Consider the following 21,383-nt stretch of genomic DNA (forward strand, 5'->3'; position numbering starts at 1 on the left):
CTGCTTTATGCTTCAGTACATGGTCAAGTTTTACATTCCAGATATGCTTTAAGGAACCTGTATTTCATATTTGCTGGGACAGTATTCTCATTGGCCCGTCTAGTGAAGTTTGTTAATCACATTACTTAATTCTTCTATATCCATACTTGTTTTATCTGGTTTTTTCCCCTCTCAATTAAGAGAAATGTATTAAAATCTTCCCATTGTGATTATGGATTTATCTGGGGTTTTTTTTCCCTTGTAATTCTATTTGTCTTTTGTTTATTGATCTTCTCCTACATTGTCTTTCCCTCATTCTTTCTAGAATGTTTATTAGATAAGTTGACCCATATGAGACTCTAACTTCACAGATCAAAATTAGTCTAATACTGGTCATCTCATTTGGTTCAACCTCAAGATCTTCTAGAACTATTCTCTGTTAACTTGTTTTTCATATTATCCACTTTATCTCAGAATCCCTTCTACATCACTGTAGTGTTTCTTCATTTGTATATAATTGCTGTTGAAGCACACCCTTGGGGTTTTTACTGTCAGTGACTTATTAAAGTCATGTTTGATAAAATCTTATTCCTTATTCATTTTTTAATCCATCTTTTATCTCTATAAAAGCTTTAAAAGACTATGCATTTACCTATTTAATAGTCTGCACCCAATGGTGCAATATCTAACATCCTTTGTAGGTCTAAATTGTACTCTTTGGTTCTGGTGCCTCTCAAAATTTTTTTTTTTCTTTTTAAACATTTCATTTATTTGACAGAGATCACAAGTAGGCAGAGAGGCAGGCAGAGAGAGAGGGGGAAGCAGGCTCCCCGCTGAGCAGGGGGCCCTACGAGAGGCCAGATCCCAAGATCCTGAGATCATGACCTGAGCCAAAGGCAGAGGTTTAACCCACTGAGCCACCCAGGCACCCCTCAAGCTTTTGAAAATACATTCCTCTGTGTGTTTGCTAAATTTTTTGTAGAGGGGCTGTAGAAAATTAATCTGTAGAAATACGGAGGGACCTAGGTTTATAAAGTTTCATCCATGTAGAATTTGTGTTTGTTTCTGTTGGGTGTCAAAGAACATAGTCACGTTTGGTCCTTACATTCTTAACTCAGTGGTTCCTCAGTCGTACAGGAAGTATAAACTTGAGCCCCACACTGAAACGAGGCCAAGGCGACAGTAAGAAATCTAGAAAGGGAGCTGTATTTATTCCAAGTTGTTATGAAGACAGAGAGGTTTCCATGCTGCCTCTTTTTGTAGACAGGGAGCTTTTCTTTCCTACCTTCACCTTTCAACAAGAGGGATGCAGCCACTTCAAAAATTCAAGAGCTTTGTGCAGGAGTCTCAGATCCAGTTCCCTACAAAATCTCCTTCTTCCACAGAGCTTGAAAGCTTTTATTTTAGTATTTTACCCCAGGTTCCACAGGTTTTTTTTTTTAACCACTCTGATTTCAGTTCCCTGTTCTTTTTTTGTTTTCTCTTCTTCTTTTTCTTCTTCTTTTTTTGGGGGGGAGGGGTGGGTTTTTTTTTTTTTTTTTGGCCCTTTAGGTTTTCCCTTCGTTTTTGTGAGCCTAGTGTATCAAATAATTTTTTAAAAATCTATCCAGCACTGAAGTGTTTTATAGCTACAGGGTTTTTCAAAGTACCTGGTTTGCCTTACTACCAGAAACCTATATTCTCTCTTTTCAATAATTTCTAAGAGAAACACTAATGTCTAATTTTTATCACATGTATTATTACTCTACTCTATGTAAGTGTTACAGCTTCACTAATTTAGGTAAGTGATAAAGAAAGTCAGGTTAAATTAACTAAAAGTCAGAATCACAGAAGTGTTTTTAGAAAGAAGTAAGTTTGACTGACATCAAAAGCACAGACTATTTGATCTCGGCTAATAAAGCTTTCAGTACATGTACCAAATACTTTTAATTACAAGTCACTTTTACTCATTATACACTGTACACATACTGCTAGAAGATGAGTGAATTGAGGATGACCCCTGAAACGCTTACATTTATTTGCTAAGCAAATTAATGATTTTAGGCATCAGACTCAAATTCAGAACACTGTACCTAGATGAGCCAAATATTTACTTGCGACTTGAAAATAAAATAATCTCTCTAAGCCTAACTAATCTTAGGCTTAGTTTGGAGAAATTACAAAAATGTAATTGAGGGAGTTCCATAATCAACTGGCAAATTTAATTGCAGATATCCTGTAAAATAGTTTAATGTAATCCCAAATGTAATTCCTTAAAAACTAGCCTTTAGCACTGCAGACAGATACTGTTCCCACAAGTGTAAGATTAGCCGGTTCCTTACCTCTCCAGCACTTGCACATTCCTTGGCTCTTCTGTGAAGTGCAGCCCATGTATCTTCATACCTAATAAAAGCAAAAAGTAATTTCAAAAGGCAAATCACATATGAAAAAAAAGAAAACATCTAAAGATGAACCTGGAACATCCTATGGTGTCCTAGGAAAAATAACAACTCAAAAATAATGGAGACACATCACAAGGACATAGAAGAAACTTGAAGGGGCTTCCAATGGCCAAACCTGGGACAATTTGAGCGACAAAATAAATAATGGTAGTGATGGGTTATAACTCAAGGACTAACACAAATATCCACGAGTTCACAGCAATTTAAATGAACTGAACAAATGAACGGGGGAGAGGGAGAAATTCTCCTGTAGACTTCCAATTAACAGCTGCAGAAAAAATGATAATAAAGAATCACCACTTGGTAAACATGACAATAATTGTTTCAGGCAAGAATTCTAATGGATGCTAAAATCAGTGAGAAATTATGAAGAGAAACAACATATTTACTACCCAGTCTCAAAATATCTCCTTACAGGACACCCATAATTAAAAAGGGGGAAATAGTACAACAACGTAGAAACCAGGCAGACACTCCTCTAACCACACGATCCACGGTAATGAAACATATAAATATCATGTGTCTATTGATGTGATGCCCTGAGAAGCACACACCATTGCCCTTGTGGTAGTGTTGCCAAAACACCACTGACTTTACTCATGAGGTGGGGGAGCATATAAACCCAAATTGAGGGGTAATTTGCAAAATATCAAAAAGTACTCTTCAAAAGTGTCCAGGTTAGGAAAAACAAAAACTCGGGAACTGTTCTGGATTAATGGAGATGGAGGAGGTACAGTGACTAAATACACCTATGATTCTAGATTGGATCCTGGTCCCAAAATAAGGACACTAGTGGGGGAGCTGATGAAATCTGAACGAGGTCTGTAGGCCAGGGAGCAGCGTTAACTTCCTGGTTTCCACCACTGTACTCTTACACAAAATCTTCAAAATACGCAAAGCAGTAATTGACAGAATGGAAGGGAGAAATAAACCGTTCTCCAGGAACAGAGACTTCGATACCCCACTCTCAGTAATGGTTAAAATGACCAGACAAAAGATAAACAAGAGAGGACCTGAGCACCACAATAAACCAACTAGGTAGAATAGATATATGAAGACTACTGTGCCGGACAACCGCAGAATACACATTCTTCTCAAGTGCACACAGGACAGTTTCCAGGAGAGATTATCTGCTAGGCCACAAATTAACTCTCAGGAGATTTTTGTAAAGGGGGTAAATGAGAAACCTCTGAAACTCTGGCTCAATTCTGCTAACCTAAGACTGCTCTAAAAAAGTCTGTATATTTTTTTGAACAAAAAGAGAGAATCATACGAAGTATTTTTTTTTTTTTTTTTTACCACAATGGGATGAAGTTTGAAATCAATGAAAGGAAAACTGGAAGATTCGCAAATTTGTGGAAATTAAACAAATTATTTTAAATAATCAAAGAAAAAAATCATAAGAGGAATCAAACAATACTAAGAGATGAATGAAAATAAAACCACAACATACTAAAACTTAAGGGACTCAGGAAAAACAGGGCTTTGAGTGAAATTTGTAACTATAAATGCCTTACATTTAAACAGAAGAAAGATCTCACATCAACAGCCTAACTTCACAATTTAAAGTAGAAAAAGAACAAACTGAACCCAAAGCTAGCAAAAGGAAGAAAAAATAAACACCATGGCAGATAAATAAAAGAGAATAAAAATAGTGGGAAAATCAATGAAACCAAAAATTGGTCCTTCAGAAAGACCAACAAAATTAAATCTTTAAGTGGACTAAGGAAAAAAAAGAGAAGACTCAAAATTAGAAAAAAAAAAAAAAAAGTGGGGACATTACCAATTTTACAGGAATAAAAAGGATTATAAGAGTACTATGAGTAACTGTACACCAAAAAATTAGATAATCTAGATGAAACAGACAAATCCTGGGGCACCTGGGTGGCTCAGTTGGTTGGGGTCTGCCTTCGGCTTAGGTCCTGATCTCAGGCTCTTGGGATCGTGCGTGCTCCACTCCCTCCGTCTCCCTCTTTCTCTGTCCCTCCCCCCAACTCGTGCTCATGGGCATGCTCCCTCAAGTGAATAAAATTTTCAAAAAAAAAATTAAAATAATAAATAAACAAATTCCTAGAAAAACAAAATCTACCAAGACTGAATCCCAAAGAAACAGAAAATCTGGTAACTAGTAAGGAGTTTGCATCAGTCACTGAAAATCTCACTCCTGAATAATCAATGAATCAAAGAATTAAACAGGAAATAAAAATGTATCCTGAAACAAATAAAAATAGAACATACCCAAACTTATGGAATACAGTTTTAAAAGGGAAGTTCACAACAAATGCCGACATTAAGAAGATCCCAAATAAACAACTTAACTCTACACTTTAAGAAACTAGAAAAAATTAAAACAACAAAAAAAACTGAGGCTAAAGTCAGAAGAAGGAAGAAAATAATAAAGATTGGAGAAGAAATAAATGAAACAGAATAGGAAAACAATAGAAAAGATTAACTAAACTAAGAGCTGATTCTTTGAAAAGACAAATGCAACTGACAAAATTTCAGCTAGACTAACCGCAGGGAAAAAAAGACAGAGGACCCAAATCAAAATTATAAGTGGAAAAGGAGACATTATAACTGACACCACAAAAATATAAAGAATCACAAGAGACTACTATGAACTACTATACACTAACAAACTGGATAACCTAGAGGAAATGGAAATATTCTTAGAAACATACAGACTACCAAAATGGAATAAGGAAGAAACAAAAAGTTTCAATAGTAATTATGAATAAGGAGACTGAATCAGTAATCAAAAATCTCCCAATGAAGGAAAGACCAGGATGAGATGCCTTCACTGATGAATTTTACTAAACATTTCAAAAAGAGTTAATGCCAATCCTTCTCAAACTCTTCCAAAAAATGAAGAGGAAGGAATATTCCCAAACTCATTTCAGGAGGCTAGCAGACTCTGCAACCAAAGCCAGTAAAGGACAGTATCAGAAAAGAAAACTATAGACCAATATCTCTGATGAATACACATGCAAAAACTCTCAATACAATACTAACAAGTTGAATACAGCAGCACATTAAAATAATCATTCACCACGATCTGTTTTGATCTGGGATGTGGCTGAGGGAGTGCAGCATGCACATCCCACAAGCCTGAGATCATGACCTGATCTGAGATCATGACCTGATCTGGGATGAAAGGATGGCTCAACATCTGCAAATCAATGTGATATGCCACCTTTACAGAAAGACAAAAAAAAAAAAAAAAAAAAAAATCCTATGATCATCTCAATAGATGCAGAAAAGGCATCTAACAAAATTCAACATCTGCTCATGATAAAAAGTTTAATAAATTAGGTATAAAAGGAGGATAACTCAACCTAATAAAAGCATTATACAAGCTCACAGCTAACACCATACTCAATGGTGAAAGGCTCAAAGTTTTTCTGGTCCCCAAACTCACCACTCCTATTCAACAGAGTACTAAGAACTCCTTGCCAGAGCAATCACACAAGAAAATGAAATAAAAGGCATCAGAAATGGAAAGGAAGAAGTAGAATTGTCTCTATTTGCAGATGACATAATTTTAAATGTAGAAAATCCTAAAGACTCCACCAAAAAAACTGTTATATCTAATCAACAAAAGCAATAAAAGCTGCAAGATACAAAATTAATATACAAAAGTTGGTAGCATTTCTATAAACTAACAATGAATTATCTGAAAAATAAAACAATCCCATTTACAATAGAATCAAAAATAATAAAATAGTGGGGAATCACCTTAACCCAGAAGGGAAAGATCTCTACTCTGAAAGCTGCTAAGACAACGGTTTAAGAAATCAAAGATGGAAAATAAATGGAAAGGCACCCCACATTCATGGACTGGAAGAACTGTTAAAGTATCAATACTACCAAAAGCCATCCACAGATTCAATGCAATCCCTATCAAAATTCTAGTGGATTTTTTTTTTCTAGCAGAAGTGTACAAAAGCCATTCTAAAATTTATATGGAACCACAAAGACCTCAACTAGCCAAAGCAATCCTAATAAACAAGAATAAAGAGTGAGGCATCACATTTCCAGATTTCAAGTTACTCTATAGAGCTACAGTAATCAAAACACTATGGAACTGGCATAAAAACAAATAGATCGATGGAACAGAATAGAAAGTCCAGAAAGAACCCCAAACATATGTGGTCAACTAATACTCAATGGAAAAGACAGCCTCTTCAGTAAACGGTCCTGGGATAATGGAATATTCACATATAAAATAATGGCACTCTACCCCTATCTTATACCTCACCCCAAAATTAAGTCAAAATGGATTAAAGACTTAAATGTAAGACCTGAAACCATGAAATCCCTAGAAGAAAACATCCATAAAAAGTTCCAGGACATGGGTCTTGGCAATGATTTTTTAGATATGACACCTAAAGAACAAGCAACAAAAAGAAGTGGGACTCTATCAAATTAAAAAGCTCCTGCAGAGCAAAAGGAATAACAAAGTGAAAAGAACCTAAAGAATGGGAAAAAAAATATTTGCAAACCATGTTTCTGATAAAAAGTTAATATCCAAACTATATAAGGAACACATACAATTCAATACCAAAAACCCCCCCAAATAATCCAATTTTTAAAAATGTGCAAAAGACCTCCCTACACATTTCTCCAAAGACAGATAAATGGCTAACAGGTATATGAAAAGGCGCTCAACATCCTAATTATCATGGAAATGCAAATCAAAACCACAATGAACTATAGCACCTCCCACCTGTTAGCATGGCCATCATCAGAAAGATGTAACAAATGCTGGGGAGGATGTAGAGAAAAAAGAACCCTCAGGGCACTTTGGTGGGACTGTAAACAAGTAGAGCCACTATGGAAAACATAATGCGGAACCCTAAAAAATTAAAAACAGAACTATCATATGATCCAGCAGTCCCACTTCTAGGTATTTATCCAAGGGAAACAAAAACATTAATTCAAAAAGGTTATCTGCACCCCAATGTTCATAGCAGCATTATTTACAATAGTAAAGACATAGAAACAACAGAGGCATCCACTGATGGATGAATGGTGTATACATATACAATATACACAACAGAATATTATTCAACCACAACAAATGAGGAAATCTTGCCGTCTGTGGCAACATGGATGGACTCTGAGGGTATTATGCTAAGTGAAATACATCAGAAAGAGAAAGCTAAATATGGTGTGATCTCACTTATATGTGGAATTAAAAAAAAAAAAAAAAAATCCAGACTCAGAAAAAGATCAGATTTGTGGTTACCAGAGGCAGAGAGTGGAGGGAGAGGGTACTGGAGGAAGGTGGTCAAACGGTATACGTGTCCAGTCGTAAGGTAAGTTCTAGGAGTAGAAGTCCAATAGGATGAATTCAGTATAATGCTGTGTGAATGTATGGGAGCTGTGAAGAATTCTCATCACAGGAAAAAAATTCTATTTTTGCTCTTTTTGTTTCACCTCTAGGAGATAATAAATGCTAACTTAACTCACTGTGATCATTTCACAATACATGTAAATCAAACAACTATACTGTACACCTTTAACTTATATAGTGACATATCTCAATTATACCTTAATAAAACTGGAAAAAAAATTTAAACACCTCCCCAAAAAAGCAAAGCCTGGGTCCTGATGGCTTCACCAATGAATTCTGCCAAACATTAAAAAAAACAACTATCTCAAACTCTTCCAAAAAACTGGAGGAGGGAACACTCCCTAATGCATTCTAGGCCAGCACTGCCCTGATACCTAAGCCAAAGACACAGATGCTACAAGAAAATTACAGACCAATATCCTTTATGAACATGGATGTAAAAATCCTCAATAAAATACAGCAAACTGAATTCAGCAGCATATTCAAAGGATATAAGACCACAACCTATCAGGATTTTTTCCTTGAATTCGAGAATGACTTCACATATGAAAACCAATCAATAACAAAATGAAAGGGAAAAAATATATAATTTCAATTGATGCTGAAAAAGCATTTGACAAAACTCAACACACTTACATAAACTCAGATAAAAGTTCAAAAAACAGGGGCGCCTGGGTGGCTCAGTTGGTTAAGCGACTGCCTTTAGCTCAGGTCATGATCCTGGAGTCCTGGGATCGAGTCCCACATTGGGCTCCCTGCTCGGCGGGGAGTCTGCTTCTCCCTCTCACCCTTTCCCTTCTCATGCTCTCTCTCTCATTCTCTCTCCCTCTCAAATAAATAAAATCTTTTTTAAAAATTCAAAAAAACAAGGAATAAAAGGTAACTATGTCAAAATAAAAACCACATATGAAATATGAAAATATAAAAAACATCTTACTTGGTGGCAAAAGACTGAAGACTTCTCCTCGAAAATCAGAAACAGAAAAAGATGCCTGCTTTTGCTAATTCTAGTCAACACAATACTGGAAGATCTAGCCAGTGCAATTAGGCAAGAAAAAGAAGAAAAAGTATCAAATTGGAAAGAAAGAAGTAAAATTATGTTTGCCACTGATATAAACTTACAAGTACAAAAGCCTAGGGATTCCACAGAAACAAACCCTGTTAGGACTAATAAACACATTCAGCAAAATAGCAGAATATAAAATCAACACACAAAGTCAGTTGTATTTCCATATGCCAACAAGGAAATTCAAAAAAGAAATTTAAAAATTCCATTTGTAAAAGCATTAAAAGGGGCACCTGGGTGGCTCAGTGGGTTGAGCCTCTGCCTTCAGCTCAGGTCATGATCTCAGGGTCCTGAGATCGAGCCCTGCATCGGGCTCTCTGCTCGGCAGGGAGCCTGCTTCCCCCTCTCTCTGCCTGCCTCTCTGCCTATTTGTAATCTCTCTGTCAAATAAATAAAATCTTTAAAAAAAAGAAAAAAAAAGCATTAAAAAATTTAGGATTTAACAAAGGAGATGAAAAACTGGTATGATGAAAACTACAAAACGCTGCTGCAAAAAATTAAAGACAATGTAAATAAATAGAAAGATACCCCATGTTCCTGGATTGGAAGACTAAGATCATTGAGATGTTATCAATAATACCCAAAGTAATCTATAAATTTTAATGCCATCTCCATCAAAATCCCAATGACTTTTTTGTAGAAGCAGAAAAAAAAGTCCACCCTGAAATTCATTTGGAACCTCAAGGGACCAAGAACAGCCAAGGCAATCTTGAGAAGAACAGCAAAGTTGGAGGACTCAAACTTATGATTTCAAAACTTAGTACAAGTACTGAAATCAAAACAGTGTGCTACTGTTATAAAAGCAGATATACAGACCAATGAAATAGCCCAGAAATAAATCCTCACATACACAGTCAAATTATTTTCAACAAGGGTGCCAAGACCATGCAATGGGGAAAGGACAGTCTTTTTAACAAATGGAGCTGGGAAAACTGGATATCCATATGCTAAACAATGAGGTTGTGCCCTTAACATCATCAAAAATTAACTAAATGATCAAAAATCCAAACTTAAGAACTAAAACTATAACATTCTTGGAAAAAACATAGGAAAAGCTTCATGACTTTGGGTTTGGCAATGATTTCTTGGATAGGAAACCAAAGGCACAAAAAATGGTCAAGTTGGCCTTCATCAAAATTAGAAGTTTGGGGGCGCCTGGGTGGCTCAGTGGGTTAAAGCCTCTGCCTTTGGCTCAGGTCATGATCCCAGAGTCCTGGGATCAAGCCCCACGTTGGGCTCTCTGCTCAGCGGGGAGCCTGCTTCCCCTTCTCTCTCTCTGCCTGCCTCTCTGCCTACTTGTGATCTCTGTCAAATAAATAAATAAAATCTTTAAAAAAAAATTAGAAGTTTTTGTGCATCAATGAACACAGAGAAAAAAGGAAACCCACAGAATGGGAGAAAATACTTGCAAATCATCTATCTGATAAGAGATTAATATCCAGATACCCAGAGAATTCCTAAAACTCAACAAAAACTGCCCTATCCAAAAATGGGCACAGGACCTGAATAGACATCTATCTGAAGAAGATATAATAAGAGCCCAATAAGCACATGAAAAGATGCTCACCACCACGAGTCGCTAAGGAAATACAAATCAAAACCACAATGAGATACTACTTCAAACCAATTAGAATGGCTATTAAAAAAAACAACAACAAAACCCACCGGAAAATAAGTTCTGGTGTGGATATGGATAAATGGACACTGCTGTGCACTGCCAGTGGGAATGTAAAATGGTGCAGCTGCTGTGTAAACAGTATAGTAGTTCTTCAAAAAATTAAAAATATAATGACCATATGATCCAGCAATTGTGAGTATACACCCAAAAAATCTGAAAGGAGGGTCTTGAAGAGAGATGTGCACACTCATGTTCACAGCAGCATTACTCACAACAGCCAAAAGGTGGAAGCAACCTAAGTGTTCACTAATGGATGAATGGATAAGCAAAATATGATATATAGTTATAAAAAAACTAATCAGCCTTAAAAAGAAACTTCTGACATATGCTTGAACAGTGTATGTCAGAATTGCCAACAGTATGCTCAGTGAAACAAGCCAGTCACAAAAAGACAAACACTGCTTGAGTTCACTTACATGTGGTACCCAGAGTAGTCGGATTCATAGAAAGAGCAAGTGGAATGATGGGCCCCAGAGACAGGGAAGGGGGCAACCAAGAATTGTTGTTTAATGGGTACAGAGTTTCCATTTTGCAAAATGAAAAGCTGGGGAGCCTGGAGGCATAACAATGTAAATGTGCTTATTAACACTACCGAACTGAACTGAAATGCGCACTTAAACATGGTTAAGCTGGTAAATTTCATGTTATGGGCATTTCATCACAATTTTCACAATTAAAAACATTATAATTTAGAGATCTGCTACTTAAAATAGTCCTTCCTCTACTTAATATTAGTTCCAAAGAGAAAAAAGCGGTGTTTCAAAGCAATCAACGGACATATTATGGACATCTTCCACAGTTGTAAATTTTCATATTAAGTCCCACGGTGCACCCCCTTTTAAACCACTACCACACAGGAAGGTCTACACATCTAAAATAAATCTTTCAATGAAGTCCATTCAACGAAATCACTAGATTTACGAAGATAAAGATAAAATGCTGCTCTTTACTATACCTTCTTTGATGTTCACTTACACTCTTCACTCAACAAAAACAAGCAGGAAATTGATATCAAATTAAGCACTTTTCATTTCAAAAAAGAAAATCCCTAGATCTAGCAACCACAAAAAGAAAGGCAGTAAAGAGCTAGAAAAGAGAAAGTGAACTGTAGGCACAGGTGACTGTGTCATCCTAAACACAGCTCAGGACAAGGAGTGACCTTCTCCTGCACGCATCTTTAGCACAGATCTGTCAGAGGGCACATTAAGTTCAGAACCGCATATAACATACTTAAGTCACGTATTTTTGTAACAGCTCTACTGAGGTAATTCACACACCATAAAATACACCCTTCTTAAGTGTGTCATTCAGTAAGTTTTTAGTATATTCACAGAGTTGGGCAACTATCACTACCATCTTATTCCAAATCATTGTCATCACCCCAAGCAGAAATCCCAGACTCACTTCCCTCTCTCCTCCAATCCTTGGCAACCATTAATCTACTCTCTGTCTCTATGGATTTGCCGATCCGGGACATTTGCACAAATGGAATCATGTAACACGTGGCCGGTGTGCTGGTTCTGGGCATCACCCACCCTGCAGCCCGTACCAGCGCACCGTTCCTTTCAGCGGCTGAACGTGCACTCATCAGTTGATGAATATTTGTGTTGTTTCTACTTTCTGGCTATTATGAATAATACTGCTATGCCCGTTTGTGCACAAGTTTCTATGTGGATATTTGTTTTCAATTCTCTTGGTGTGAAACTGCCAGGTCATACAGTAATTCTACGTTGAACTTTCTAAGAAACTACCAAACCGTTGTCCACAGCAGCCGCACCATTTTCTGTCCCCACCAGCAGCGCACACGGGTGCTATTTCTCCGTGTGCTCAAGGCCGGTTGCTGTCTGTGCTCCTGATTATAGCCCGGCTAGGGGGTGTGAAGGCATATCTCACTGTGACCTTGATAGCATCTGCGAACGGTGCTGAGCATCTTTTCATGTGACTACTGGCTAATTACATCTTCTATAGAGAAACTCCTGCTCAAATCCTTTGTCTGTTCCTCACTGGATTGTCTTCTTATCGCTCAGTTATAAAATTTATATATTCTAGATTCAAGTCCCTCAGCAGAAAAATGATTTGCAAATATTTTCTCCCATCCTGTGGATTGTTGTTCCACTTTCTTGATGGGTTCTGTGAAGTACAGAGGTTTTAAACGTTATAGAGTTCAATTTATTTTTTTCTTTTGTTGCTTATGCTTTTGGTGAACATGTAAGAAAATCATGTGTTTTAATATTAATCTGCATGCCAGTAGGAGGGGAGTAGAGAAGAAATGGAATAAAATTAAAAGTCAAAGTAAGAGGATTATCAAGGACTTAAATTCAAAATCAATTTTCTTGCAACAGAAAAACCATAAATATAAATACACATAATAAAGTATTGACTCGCAAATACAATAGTGATCAATCTGCTTAAAGTCTGAATGGCCTTTGCATTAATCTATGAAAAGTAAAAACCCCTCAGGGAAAAGAATAAGTTAATAATTTCTAATCACTGTTTAGGTAAAATTTACTTGCTTTAAGTTTTCTATCTACAAAATTATAAAATATTTTTAGATAATAGTCAGAAGCATAATTTTCTTATTTAAATGGAAACACTTACCTGCTAAGTAATTCTAGGCCAGCAGTGTACTTTGGCAAACATGGGACAGTCCTGCCAAAAAAACAAACAAAACAAAAAAAACCCACTTATTTTATTAAAATTGCTTCCAATTTAGGCCAACTTAAAAAAATTAAAAGCTACATATGAGAATTTTGACACTGTCGACTGTAATGTGGAATATTTGTAAATTACTAATGACAATGTACCTAAACTTTCAGAGAAATGTATTGCTTTAGTTCACAATTAAAATACTGTAATATACTATCACCCAGCATTCTGCCCTACAATTGATTTTTAGCACATAAGATAAATACCTTGATAAAAAGCTAGATAATAAGAATTTTTTTTTAAGATTTTATTTATTTGACAGAGATCACAAGTAGGCAGAGAGGCAGGCAGAGAGACGGGTGGGGTAAACAGGCTCCCTGCTGAACAGAGAGCTGGATGTGGGGCTCGATCCCAGGACCCTGGGATCATGACCTGAGCTGAAGGCAGAAGCTTTAACACACTGAGACACCCAGATGCCCCAGTAAGAAAATTTTTTAAAAGCTCATAATCTCTAGGTTTAAAGTGAAATTGGTCATGTTTTATGTATTAAAAAAATTGAAAAGTTGCACAATACTGGTGTTTTTTATATAAAACAGGTAACACAGCCCCAGAGGCTCACTTGCCAAGTACTATTTCATTATTAATCTGCTTCTCAATAATGAAGGACTTTTACTTTGTGCTTAATATACAAAATGATTAACTGCAATCAAACAGTGACCACTGGTTGTTCAGGAATGAAACAACTACACCTTGCCATGTCCTCAGCCATTTCACAATTTTATTGGACAATGTCCCGCATTACACAATTTATAAATAATCAGATTGCTCTGTAGTCAGAGGCACTCAACAGATGTGAACTCCACTAAAGTAATCATGCTATTAGAACTAGAGCCGAAGGCTGTGTGAAATTTAAGTCACAGTAAATTAAATCTTAGCACAGACTTACCTTGGTTTGCTTTTTACTTTAGCTTCTCTTGACTTGTCACTTAGAGTCTTCAGCCTATAATTCAATAAGTAGAAGTTATCATATTTTTACAGCTTAAGAAATTTTTTTGCAACCATGAGTTTCATAGTTCTTAAAATTTTAGATCAGATGAGCTAATTATTTTAGCAAGAATTCAGCACAGACAAGCATTTGAGTGTTTACTGTATGTCACACTCCAAAGAGAATATCTATAGCAAACATCTTTATATTTTTTCTTGCCCCAATCCCTTTTTAAGAAATAATTCCTAAGTCTGATTGATCTAGAGAAAGGTCATTCACCTGGCATCATTAGAAAAAGAAGTGATGCACACAGGTGAATTTGGTAGGTAACAAAGATGCCTAAGCGGCACATTGTAATAAAACAGATAAGATACTAGGCACTCAAAACACAAAATGTGCCAACATTTTGTGAAATTTTAGACACCGACCAAAAGCTTTCTAAAATATATTACAAACCTTTTTCTTTAAAATGGACTTGGTATATTCTTTTTTAAAAATGTTTAAATTTTTAAAATTTTTTATTTTTTTAAATTAACATATAATGTATTATTAGCCCCAGGGGTACAGGTCTGTGAATCACCAATCTTATACATTTCACAGCACTCACCGTAGCACATACCTTCCCCAATGTCCATAACCCAACCACCCTCTCCCTCCCCCCTCCCCCCACCTCCCCCAACCCCCAGCAACCCTCAGTTTGTTTTGTGAGATTAAGAGTATCTTATGGTTTGTCTCCCTCCCGATACCATCTTGTTTCATTTATTCCTTCCCTACCCCCCAAACCCCCCACATTGCCTCTCAAATTCCTCATATCAGAGAGATCATATGATAACTGTTTTTCTCTGACTTACTTCACTAAGCATAATACCCTCTAGTTCCATCCATGTCGCAAATGGCAAGTTTTCATTTCTTTCGATGGCTGCATAGTATTCCATTGTGTATATATACCACATCTTTTTTATCCATTCATCTGCTGATGGATATCTAGGTTTTTTCCATTGTTTGGCTACTGTGGAAATTGCTGCTATAAACATTCAGGTGCACATGCCCCTTCGGATCATTACATTTGTATCTTTAGGGTAAATACCTGGTAGTGCCATTGCTGGGTCGCAGGGTAGCTCTATTTTCAACTTTTTGAGGAACCTCCATGCTGTTTCCCAGAGGCGCTGCACCAGCTTGCATTCCCACCAACAGTGTAGGAGGGTTCCCGTAAAGAGGACTTGGTATATTCTATTTAACATTTTCTGTTAACTCCAGGTCATTCTTAGGAATACCACTGATGACATTTCGTGGTCATTTCCTCAGATGTCTGAGCTGGGAATGCCTTTTCATTCACCAACCTGAAGCCAGTCTACAGTGATCTGAGTTTGTCTGGGATCCTGTGTCTCTTTTTTTCTCGATTTAAATCTACCACCCCCACCACTGGTCATCTGGTTCTCGGAGGAAACCTCACTGCTTCGGTGGCTCCCGCACTACTGCAGCCTCCTCCCTCCCTGTTATTAGCTTTTTAAAATTCCTGGGCTAGCAAACAGATAAATGGGCTAGAGATGCACAGAAAAATAAAATTAAATAGGCTCCTCCATACACAGCATACGAAGTTCACAGACTCTGTACAGTTTATTTTTGCTTCACTGGCCCATTTTCTTCTTCTTTTGGCTGCTGATCCTATAAAAGAACAGAAGTTGCTAGGAAGTGAGTGCTACCTTGTGAGCCACTCTAATACCAAATGAGATGTTACTGTTAAATGTTTTTTTTTTTTTTTTAATTTATTTGAGAGAGAGAGAGAGAGAGAGGAGAGAGCATGAAAGGGGAGAAGCAGACTCCTTGCAGAGCTGGGAGCCTGATGTGGGTCTCGATCCCCGGACTCCAGGATCATGACCTGAGCCAAAGGCAGTGGCTTAACCAACTGAGCAACGCAGGCGCCCCTACTGTTAAATGTTCTTAATGTGGTTATTTCAACAGATCTTTGTTTCTGTGTAGAGTCTGAAACACAGGCCACGGCACCACCAGGAGCCCGAACATGCCTTTGGTAAAACGAGAAATAGGTGCCCCTTCCCAAAGCGCTCGACCGCTCTCAGCCAGAAACCAGCGGCTGTCCAGGCTGACTCTCCCATGTGCGCCCAGGAACTTCAGCCTCTCTGTGCAAGCCCGGAACCTGGGACTCCGTCTTTTTTGTCTATAATGCCTGGCTAACTACCAGAAAGGAACTGAAAGCAAAAACAAAAACAAAAAAACTGGAGGGGCGCCTGCGTGGCTCAGTGGGTTAAAGCCTCTGCCTTCGGCGCAGGTCATGATCCCAGGGGTCTGGGATCGAGCCCCACAACAGGCTCTCTGCTCAATGGGGAGCCTGCTTCCTCCTCTCTCTCTGCCTGCCTCTCTGCCTACTTGTCATTTCTGTCAAATAAATAAATAAAATTAAATTAAAAAAAAAAACTGGAATGCCAGTTTCATACAAAAATTTACAGTGCTCTATGTTGTTTTTCAAAAACTAAAATACTGATGAGACGAGCTCTTTGTTGTTAAAAAGACTCTGCAATCTCTTTAATACAAAACTCATTTGTTTCTCTCTCTCCAGATGAGTCTAGGAGTTGTATTTTAAAAGTCTGAACTGTCCGAGAGAAACAATATAAATTTCGGGACACCTGGGTGGCTCAGTCGGTTAAGCGTCTGCCTTCAGCTCAGGTCACGATCCCAACGTCCTGGGATCAAGACCCACATCAGGCTCCTTGCTTGGCGGGGAGCCTGGTTCTCCCTCTGCCCCCTGCTCATGCTCTCTCTCTCTGTCGCTCTCGCTCTAATAAATTAAAACAAAACTTAAAAAAATATATAAATTTCCGAGCTTCACTTTGGCAACTAGTAAATCCAGTTTAAATTAAGATTTAAATTAAGATTATGCAACAACTAGGAAAACGTATTTTGATAGTCAGGCTCTATCACCTCCACTCCAAAATTGAGAAAGGCACCTAGCTGTGACATCCCAGGTAGAATTATACTAGGATGGTTATACACTGTGGTACATTATACTCAAAATTATTTTAATATGTTTAGTGATCTAGGGCAATTCCATATAGTTAGGTGTACAAGGATATTGCAAGGGAACTGTTAAGATCCCTTCTGGACTATTCTTTTTTTTTTTTGACCATTCTTATTATATGGTCTGGCAAATCTGGAGGTTGGTATCTCAAATATTTATTTCTGAAATAAACTTTTATTTTGTCAATTGTAATACATCAAATTTGGGGTGCTCCTCCACACACCCCCCAAAAAAAGAAAAAAATAGAAGGAATATCACAGGAAGCTGAAAATAAAATCATTGGAAGGGTCAAGGAGAGCTTCTCCACGTGGCTCCTTAACAGCCATCTGCTTTAAAATTGGTCCTTAACCAGATGTAATGTGTGGAATTTACTTAATCTGGATTTGAACAAATTATCTGTAAAAAGACACTTCGAAGAACAAGGAAATTTGACTATGGACTGGATAATTGATAATATCAAAGAATTGGTGTTAATTCTGTTAAGTATGATGTTGGCATTGCATTTATGTAATCTATTTTTTTTTAGGGGTGCAAACTGATGTAGGAGAGATGTAAAAGACAAATCTGAGACTTTTATAACGATGGGAGACACAAAAGCAAAAGTGGCGACATTGGACAATTGGACAAAGAAAACAATTGTTGGATCTCAATCATGGATATGCTGCGTTCACCGTGTGATTCTATTCTTTATGTTTGAAACTTTGTAAATACATTTTTGTAATAAACACAGTCTTTTAGACATTCATCCTCTTCTCATCACACCTTCTCCACATAAATCATCCATGTGCCAAAATTCAGAACAGAAAATGATGGAGAAAACAAGGAAGCTGGAAGGAGGTGGGAAACAGTGAAGAAGGTGAGGAGAGGAACACAGACAAGGGTCACAAGGACTATTATTCTTTGAGCTGAAAAAAATAAGGTCAAGCATATATATATATATATATATATTTATACACACACGTACATTAAGGTCAGGTATATTTAACAAGTAACAAAAAAAGCAAAGAAGTCCCTTTCTGAAATACATCCTCAAAACCTAGAATTCAGGGGCGCCTGGGTGGCTCAGTGGGTTAAAGCCTCTGCCTTCGGCTCAGGTCATGATCCCAGGGTTCTGGGATCAAGCCCCGCATCGGGCTCTCTGCTCAGCGGGGAGCCTGCTTCTCCCTCTCTCTCTCTGCCTGCTTGTGATCTCTGTCTGTCAAATAAATAAATAAAATCTTTAAAAAAAAAAAAAAACAAACCTAGAATTCAACCAAAAGCAGCATACTGTTTTTACTGGGTACTAATTCTACTTCAAGTTTCTCACGGTGATGCTGTGCTGGAAACAACACGCTAATGAAAGCGATTTAAAGCCCCACAATGTCAGGACTTAATAAGAGGGAAATACTGATTTGGGTGTAATACCCCAGTTTCCTCAAACATAAAATGGTGGTATTATACTGACAGTACTGATTTGCCACAGGAATTAACTAAAAGTCCAAATACGACTTTGTCAGCATTCTGTAAACAGAACTCACTCACATGAAAAGTATAATAAGAATTATCTCCGCCAAGAAAGGTAAGAACCTCCGTACATTACCGGGCCCAGGCGAAATAAAGTAGAGGTTCCTGAATGCACCAGTTTCCAGAAAAGGCTTCCCCACCTTTCCCAGTGTCTTCTTCCTAAACCCACACAACGTAAGCGCTGCTGTGTGACTACCAATTTAGACATAAGTGAGCACCTAATTATCTTCAACCAAAAGCAACTAACCTCAAATTTGTCCTAAGGCTTCAACAATTTATTTTTAGGTTGTTCCAAAGACTTACACCTTGATTTGACAAGAGCACATTTATTTTTAAAGGCTGTGCAGAAAATATTAAAATGGGGGCATCCTCCTAAGACATGGAGGTGATTAGCAGAAGTGCCCCCACAACAAGTTTACAGAGAAGCAGATCAACACAATGACCTCGGGAGCACGGTAATGAACGATGAGCGGGGGAAAAGCTCTCTAGCTGACTCAACCTCACCGGGTGACCTTAACGGCATTCCTTTGTGCTTCAATTTCCTACTCAGCTAAGCTCATCAGCGACTGTGAAAGCTCAGGATGAAGGCTGCAGAACACCACAAAAAGATAACAATGAGCAGATTTTGTCATTAAGGTTCGATTCCTTTAACCATATACGAGTCTCCATGATTCTGACTTTAAATTCTCCTTACAAAGACAAATCCAATCTTTTGTATTTTTCCGTGAACGTTCATCATTTTTTTTTCTTTCTTCAAAAACAAGACCATGGAAAGACAGCATCGATCACACTTAAAAATACACATGACCTGGGGTGCCTGACTGGCTTAGTCTCTTGAGCATCTGACTCTTGATTTAGGCTCAAGGCAATGATCTCAGGGTCCTGGGATGTAGCCCAGCACGTCGGCCTCTCTGCTGGGCACGGAACCTGCTTAAGATTGTCTCTCCCCGGGGTGCCTGGGTGGCTCAGTGGGTTAAGCCTCTGCCTTCAGCTCAGGTTCAAGATCTCAGGGTCCTGGGATCCAGCCCCGCATCAGGCTCTCCGCTCTGCGGGGAGCCTGCTTCCTCCTCTCTCTCTCTGCCTGCCTCTCTGCCTACTTGTGATCTCCATCAAATAAATAAAATAAAATCTTTAAAAATAAAATAAATAAATATATTTTTAAAGATTTTATTTGACAGAGAGAGTGTGTGCACCCGAGCACGCACACACACAAGCAGGGGGAGCAGCAGAGAGAGAGGGAGAAGCTGGCTCTCCATCTGAGCTGCAGGCAGACACTTACTGGCTGAGCCATCCAGGTGCCCCTAATAAGTAAATAAATCTTTAAAAAAAAAAAAGTACACATGACCCCTCAGCTCTGGAACCTGAGAGAGTCACACAAAAGCTGCACAAACAGGAAAGGGAGAGGAATGTAGACCACCTGTATCCTAACTAACCCCAACTACCCCAAGTCAGGGCTGACCTGTGCCCTAAGGGTTTCACACATCTCCCCCCACCCCTTACCACAGGTCCTTCTGTGGTTTTATTTTATCTGATTTGCCCATATTTTCAACCTAGTTAATGCCTATATGGTAAATCAGCTTATAGCAGGGAATGACCATAAGACAGCAGACTTACTCATTTTCTAAGAAACAACATCTTGGCAGTTAGCTCTGTGTGTAAAGGGTTTCACACATCTTAATTGCTTCTTCAAGGTCAACCCCTAAGTGATCTCACACAACAAATTCACAGCCAACCGCTTGTCTTTCAAACTATTCTGAGGGGTGCCCAGGTGGTTCAGCCAGGGAAGCTTCTGCCTTTGGCTCTGGTCACGATCCCGAGTCCTGGGATCCAGCCCAGCATCGGGTTCCCTGCTCGGTGGGGAGCTTGCTTCTCCCTCTGCCTCTCCCCATGCTCCTGCTTTCTCTCTCTCAAATAAATTCTTAAAAAAATCTTAAAAAAAAAAAAAACTATTCGGAAATTCTTCTGTTTGTAAATGATATCATTTACATACTCGAGTTAACATCCTTAATTTCCCCACCTTTTTCCCTTCCTACATTTCACTGTTTACAAATCCCCCCGTGCCTGTCCTGTCCATTCCCTTGAGAAACTGCTACCAGCACCACCTCACCATCGTTCCCCTGGCCCGTAATCAGAGCCTCCTAAACACTCTCCCTGTTCCACATCTCCAGCCCTTCCGTCACACAGCCTCTCAAATTTCTTCCAGAAACACAGGCAGGCTCATGCTGCTCCCTCCACGAAAACCTCCAAGACTCAGTCAGGACTACCCCAACCCCTTTAACCTGCTTTACTGTTTGTGACGGTTCCTATGGCCTGCCAGACACTGTGCCTCCAGCCACTAGAAAGAGCCCAGGGACATTCATGGCTGCCTCCTGCGTTCTCTGCTCCATCCCTGGCTCCTAGAACGGTGCCTGTCACAGAGTAAGTGCTCAGTAAGTACTTGATAAATGAATGAATTCAGCAACGGGCTAAAGATCTTCTCTTAGTCACTCAACGTCCCTCTCAGCTTCCTCTCCCACAACCACTTCTGTCTTGGAGATGTCCTCCCCCAAACCTGTTACAACCCCTCCTCATTCTTCAAGACCCAGTAGAGAAGCCACCTCCTCTTTGAAGCCTTCTGTAATGCTTCCTTTCGCAGGAATGAAGGACTCCCAACTTTGGGCTCACACAACGCACACATTCACTTGTATCTTCACTG

The 21,383-nt window shown here is 38.5% G+C and overlaps 1 protein-coding gene across 2 annotated transcripts in view; it reads right to left on the bottom strand.

Moving 5' to 3' along the window:
- Nucleotides 1-21,383, bottom strand: part of DTNBP1 (dystrobrevin binding protein 1) — a 129,929-nt gene that overhangs the window by 104,506 nt on the left and 4,040 nt on the right. Inside the window, exons 1-4 of one of the 2 annotated variants that reach the window (XM_080807294.1) lie at nucleotides 15,239-15,816; nucleotides 14,113-14,166; nucleotides 13,119-13,169; nucleotides 2,301-2,361 (exon numbers count right to left, since the gene is read on the bottom strand). In XM_080807294.1, coding sequence (XP_080663420.1) covers nucleotides 2,301-2,361; nucleotides 13,119-13,169; nucleotides 14,113-14,166; nucleotides 15,239-15,333 — 261 coding nt within the window. In that variant the 5' untranslated portion in view covers nucleotides 15,334-15,816. Of the gene's footprint in view, nucleotides 1-2,300; nucleotides 2,362-13,118; nucleotides 13,170-14,112; nucleotides 14,167-15,238; nucleotides 15,817-21,383 lie in introns of those variants that run through there. The other variant, XM_080807295.1, reaches the window with a different exon arrangement.

This window comes from Martes martes (assembly GCF_963455335.1).
Source record: "Martes martes genome assembly, chromosome: 6".
NCBI classification, from domain to species: domain Eukaryota; kingdom Metazoa; phylum Chordata; class Mammalia; order Carnivora; family Mustelidae; genus Martes; species Martes martes.